Here is a 5,811-nt window from a genome sequence, read left to right as displayed (position 1 = left end):
CCTTCAGGCAAGCAGATATCTTGGGGGCCCCCAATGTCCCCTCCAGGCAAGCAGACATCTTGGGGGGCCCCAATGTCCCCTCCAGGCAAGCAGACATCTTGGGGAGCCCTGCTGTCCCCTTCTGCCTGGTGGAGTCCAGTCTTGGAGACCCCAGCTTTCTGCACCAGCTGAAAATGGAGGCTGGCTCCCATGGGGCTGAAAGGAGACCCAGAAACCAGGTCTTCTTGGGCGCAGGAGATGGGGGCTGATTTTCCTGGGTGGAAGGAAGCTGGGCAGGGCCATGTCGCTGTGGGCCTTTGCTGAATCCCTTCCATGGTGGCCACAGCGGGTCCTGCACCCTCCTGAGGTGCAGTGGATTCTGCAGTGACCGTGAGGTCAGCCGCTGAGAGTGTGTCCTTGTGGGGCATGGTGGCCTGGCAGGTGGGCAGCAGGGAGGGTGCCTCTGTGCCCGTGCCTGGCTCCACCCTGCCCCCAGATTCAGGTTCTCCGAGCTCCCTCGGGGGCCCAGGTGTGTCTTTGCTGCTTTGCAGTTGACTTTCTAATTCGGTGACCAATTTCTGGATCTCCAGTTCGTCCTCGGACAGGTGGCTCATACGAGCAACGCTACATCCACTACCCTTCCCAGGCAAAACTGGGGCTCCGGGGGTTGCTGTCTGTTCAGGGGGACACGTCTTACTGAGCACCTTTCCCCCTGAGGGATCAGGAAAATGGTCGGGCAGCATCGGGGGTACTTCTTCAAGCAGCAAAAAAGAGGAGAACGGTGGGTCTGATGGGGGCTGCTTCTGGGGAGGGTCAGCACATGTGAACGGCACCTGGGGGTCCCTGTCTGCAGACAGGCTGCTGTAGAGGGGTGGGTCGAATCTGCCCAGCGGCAGTCCTGGAAAAAGGGACGTGGACTCCAAGGTCAGTGGCGATGTGGCTCTGCCTGGGTCTGTCCCGGCCACGCCGGGGAGGCTCTTGGGCAGCAGTGGCTCGAGGGGGCCAGCATCCTCGCCATCCTGGCAAAGGCAGGAGCTGCTGGTCGGTGGGGTGTCCATGGCTGGGGGCTTGGGGTGCAGGTCTTCCAGGAAACAGCCAGCCAGGTCTTTAGGTCCAAGGAACAACTCACTGCGGGGGCTGCCGTAGGGCTGAGGCCCCTTTCTGGCAACTGGAACCCCCACGGGGTCTCCGTTAAAACCAGCAGGTTCACAGCCAAAACCGGAGATCTTTGAAGACAGGATGCCGGGTTTGGGGCAGGCAGTACTCGAGGGGTTAGCCATGGGCGCCAGAAATTCTGCAGGATGGTGGGCAGGGGGTTCCTCTCGGTTGCAGGAGATGGGGGCCTTTGTGCACCCAGGGCCATCCAGCAGGCTGCCCAGGCCTGGCGCTGGTGCACTCCTGTGGGGCGCCACAGTGGTGTGGGGTGCCATGTTGGGGAGGCTTCCCGACAGCTTGGGGCTGCCCATGTCCTGTCTGCTGGGCTGCGGCTGCTCTGGAATCAGGAGACTGGGGCTTCCTTCCACACAGCTGGCTGGAGAAGAACTCAAAACCCCTGTGAGTTCTGTGGTGTCCACGGGTGACCCTTTGACAATTTCAGGCTCCTTGCCCTCCTGGGGGAAGTCCAGTGGTGGGTGGTTTTCCTTGGGGCTCTGGGTGTTGGTGGGGACCTGCAGGGGATCCTTGGGGGCCAGTGAGGGGTCATCAGCACACTTGGGGCCTCTCTCCCTGGAAGCCACTCCGGCCTCCAGGCTTTGTGGTGGGCCGTGGGCCTCGGAGCTCCTGCTGGGGTCTGGGCAAGGCCTGCCTGGCTCCTCGGGGTTGTGGGGGGCTCTGTCCCCGCCGGCTTCCTGCCTCACTGCCTTCCTGTGCTTCTGCTGCTCTCCATCCTTTCTGGGACCCTGGGTCAAGTCCACTTCCTTCCTCTTCTCACCTCGGGACCTCCGGCCTCTGAAGCCAGGACCCCGCCTCGGAGGAGGCTGGTCTTCCTCGGACTCAGAGGCGTAGTCATACTCCTGGAGCCTGCGGTCCTCGGCACGGGGCTGGGGCCTCTTGGCCGCCAGGGACCCCCGCCTGCCCACCTGCCGCCCCAGCCGCTGGTAGTGCTTGTTCTTCTGCTGCACAATCTTCAGGATGAGGTCCTTGCCCCAAGCGCCGTCCCGAGCCTTCCTCCTCCTGGAGTCCTTCCTGGGGGGCAGTCGGAGGCGTGGGGAGGTCCTGGTCTCCTCAGGGAGGGTGGCGGCTCTCTGGACCTCGGGGGTGGGGTCTACATGGCTCTCGGGGGCCTGAGTTCTAAGGTCCCGGGGACAGGGTGGGGGCCGCTGCCCACGACTGCCCTTCCTCCTCCTGGGCCTCAGGGCGGCTCTGCCACCCCCACCTAGCCCCTCTGCTGCTCTGGTGTCCAGATCCTTCTGGAACAGCTTCAACTGCTTCCCTCTCCTCTGCTGCCTGCCCTGGCTGGGCTTGTCCACCTCCGTGGGGGCCAGACCCAGGGAACGCGTTTTGGGCCTGCCTCGGGCTGGGCAGCCTCTGTCCCCAGGGCGGGGAGCTTGGGGGTCTCGTGTGGCTGCTGGGAGTGGGGGTGGCACTTTGTTCTCCGGAGTCACCTCTGCCTTTGTCTTAGGGGGCTGTCCAGTGCTGGGACCTCTAGGGCCGGAAGGCTCCTCGTCTGCGAAGACGTCAATGAAGCTGCTGTCGATCTCGGGGCTGTCCGAGTGGTACTCCATGCCGTTGAGCGCCTCGGTGATGAGGCTGTCCAGCTTGGCGTCATCCTCCATGTCCAGGTCCGAGGCAGGGAGCGGGAAGGGGGTGGCGGCCAGGCTGGGTAAGAAGCCGGTTCTCAGGGGGTCGTCTTTGCCCTCGGCCTGGACATCCTCAGCCGGCAGGAAGGCCTTCGAGTGGTTGAGCATGCCGGGATGTGCGTTGGCGGGGACTCTGGGGGCAGTGGTGGGCGAGGGGAGCCCAGGGGGACCCGGGGGACGCTGGTGGCCATCCTTGGCCCTGGCCAGAAGCAGGCCGCAGAACTGCCGGTGTGCCAGGAAGGCTGTCAGGCTGCTGTAGTTTTGGTCACACTGCCTGCAGGTCAGCAGCACGTCGAGCTGGTCCAGGCTGGCGCTGCTGAGGGAGAAGTGCTGGGCAGGGTACAGCGGTGGCGCCCGGGGGAAACCCTGCAGCCCTCCCTGGCCCACCTCGGGGCCCTCGTGGGGGAATGGGGTCTCCTCCAGGCACTGGAAGGTACCCTCAGCTCCCAGCCCATCTGCAGGGAATGGGAAGGCCTTGGCCGGCTCTGGCTGGTAGTGGGTGGGGAGGGAGTGGGGGGGCTCCGGGGATGGGAAGGGGCTGCCCGTCTCCTGGGGATGAGTGGGTGGGTGGAAGAAGGCCGAGGGCCCTCGTGGGCCGGGGAGCTGGCTCTCCTCTGAGCTGGGGTTGGCTGGGCTGCTGGACATCGGCGACAGTGAAGAGCAGGTGCTGCCGGCCGTGTTGGTGGCCGGTGATGGCAGTGGGGACTCACTGGGGGAGGCTCCCACCACCCTGGGTGGTGGCAGGCTGGGTGTGCCGTGGGGTGAAACCTGGGGCTGGGCCACCCCGAAGAACAGGGGCTGGGCTCCGGGGTCTGTCAGCCCATTGTAGGTGAACAGCGCCGGGGAGGCGTCCGGGCCACTTCTCATGGCTGCCAGCTTCTCCCCAGGTCCCGGTGTCTTGCCAGCAGTGCTCAGGGCTCTGTGGCTGTCCTCCTGCCACTCAGGGGCCCCAGCAGGGAAAGGCAGCCGGCTCGGCATCTCCATTCCGTGGGGGCTTGGCCCAGCGGTCGGGAGCGCCTGGGGCCACGGCAAGGGTGCACTCTGTGAGAGGCGGAGCCGCTGGCCTGGGCTGGGCTGGCCATTGAAGAAGGCACTCCTGGTGGCAGCCAGGGGGCCCTTGGCAGCTGCGGGGTAAGGGGCTGCTGTGGGGTCCCACAGCTGGGGCAGCCTAGGGGGTGTGGGCCCTGGGGTGGCCAGCTCAGTGTCCAGAGGCCCTGGGCTGGTGTCCACCCGGCTGGCTCCATACGCCTGCCCTGGGAAGTGCCTCTGGGGCAGGGAGCTAGGGGGCTCCCTTGGGCTCCCCAGCCCCTCCTGGGCTGGACGTGGTCTTTCGGGAAGGATTTTGGTCAGGCTCTTGTGCAAAGTGTCAGAGAAGGGTCTCGGGGCCAAGTGAGCAGCTCCAGGCGGAGACAGGGCACCACTGAGGTTGCTGTGGGGGTTGACGCCACCTGGCTGGCCCTGGTAGCAGGGCAGGGGTGAGGGTGCAGACTGGGTGGGCAGTGGGTAGGCTGGGCCAGCGCCCATGGCCTCTTCCGGCCACGCTCCCCGGGGCTGGTGGAAGGCAAACACCAGGGGCCCGTCGGTGAATGCGTGGCCGGCCATGTTCGCAGGGAAGGGTTTAGCACCAGCCCCACGCAGAGCTGGGAAGGGGAACTGGAAGGAAGCCCCCACGGGGCTGCCGCCGGGCCTGCTGCCCGTGGGGATGGGCTCCGACTCGGCAGGGGGAGCCCCGAAATTAGCACCTGGGAAGCTATTCTCAGCAGCAGGAGGCCAGGAGTCGGCCCCACTGGCCTGAAGTTCAGGATAGGGGCTGGGCTGGAGGGGGCTGGTGCCCCTGCTCTGGGGGGGCCCTGTGGCTGGGGGCCTGGGTGTGGCGCTTGGTGAGGTATAGTTGATGGAGGTAAAGCTGGAGCGTGTCTCCTGAAAGCAGCTGTGGAAGCCGAGCTCTTCAGCAGTGGGCTGGGCCTCGGTCCTTGAGAGGCCGGGCCTGAGGGGAGCTCCCGTCCCAGGGCCCTGGAGGGCCTCCACCTCTGGGGGCTGGGCAGCCTCCAGCGGTGGGTTCTCAGGCATCTGGTCCAGGGTGGCCTTGGCTTTCGAGCCGGCGATGCTCAGACTATAGTGCTTTGGGGGGCTGCCATCTGCCTTGCCCACCGGTCTTGAGGGAGCCTGCAAGGGGCTCCTCCCCGGCGGTGTCTGGGGGCCACCCCCCTTCGTGGGGGTGCTGCTCAGGGCCTGGCCTCTCAGGGGTGGGGGCTGGGGCTCCCCATCCCTGGCCTGCCTTGGCTGGGCCTCGGGGAGCTCCATGGCCTGGGCCCGGCCGCCAACTTCCCTGACACCCTTGGTAGTCCTGCTGGCTGGGCTGTGGTCCTCCAGTGGGGCCTGGGAGGGGCGCCCCAGGCTGCTGGCAACGTGGCAGGGCTGCAAGTCTCCTGTCATGGTGGGGGCTGGTGCTCCTCGGGGCCGTTCCCCTGGCATGGCCCCTCCGTCCTGGCGCTAGGAGGATGCAGCCGTCCGAGGGGTGCCCTGGGGAGTGGGCTGGACAGCCATCCTCAGCCCTCGGAGGGTCCCAGGGAAGGCTGTGCTCATGGTCCTGAGTGGAGCCTGAAAGGAAAGGTGAGGGGTGAGCAGGGCGGAGGTATGGGTGGCCCTGTCTGGGCAGGGAGCTCCATGGGCTTCCTGGCTTTCCACCCAGGCGTGGCCGAGCCGGAAGCAGAAGAGGCGGGGTGTGCGCATCACAGAGGCTCCCAGCTTAGAAGGGATGCTCGGTTCAGCCCCTAGGAGAAGCAGGCAGGGAGAGGGAGTCCCACCAGATGGAGCAGGGACCCTTCCTGTCTCAGGCAGAAGAGGGCTGGTGGGGGGCGGGGGGCGAGTGGAGGGAGGCAGGGAGGGAGGGAGTGGGGTGAGAAGGCGGCTTACAGCCTCAGAGCATCCGCTGGCGGGCTGTGGAGAGGACAGGCCCCTCCTGTGCGGGGGATGAGCTCCGGACCTGCAGGTGCTCCCCAGGGAGGGTCCCGAGAGTGTCTAGGAGGGCCCA

At 66.3% G+C, this 5,811-nt stretch overlaps 1 protein-coding gene across 1 annotated transcript in view; it reads right to left on the bottom strand.

The window, feature by feature from the left end:
- ZNF469 (zinc finger protein 469) overlaps positions 1–5,371 on the bottom strand; it is a 13,460-nt gene extending 8,089 nt beyond the window's left edge. The window contains exon 1 of the mRNA XM_037743935.1: positions 92–5,371. Coding sequence (XP_037599863.1) covers positions 92–5,252 — 5,161 coding nt within the window. The 5' untranslated portion in view covers positions 5,253–5,371. The remainder of the gene's footprint in view (positions 1–91) is intronic.
- Positions 5,372–5,811: the final 440 nt, after the last annotated feature.

The sequence above is a fragment of the Cebus imitator genome, unplaced genomic scaffold (genome assembly GCF_001604975.1).
Source record: "Cebus imitator isolate Cc_AM_T3 unplaced genomic scaffold, Cebus_imitator-1.0 Scaffold159, whole genome shotgun sequence".
In the NCBI taxonomy this organism is placed as follows: Eukaryota; Metazoa; Chordata; class Mammalia; order Primates; family Cebidae; genus Cebus; species Cebus imitator.
This window is presented reverse-complemented; position numbering and strand designations above follow the sequence as displayed.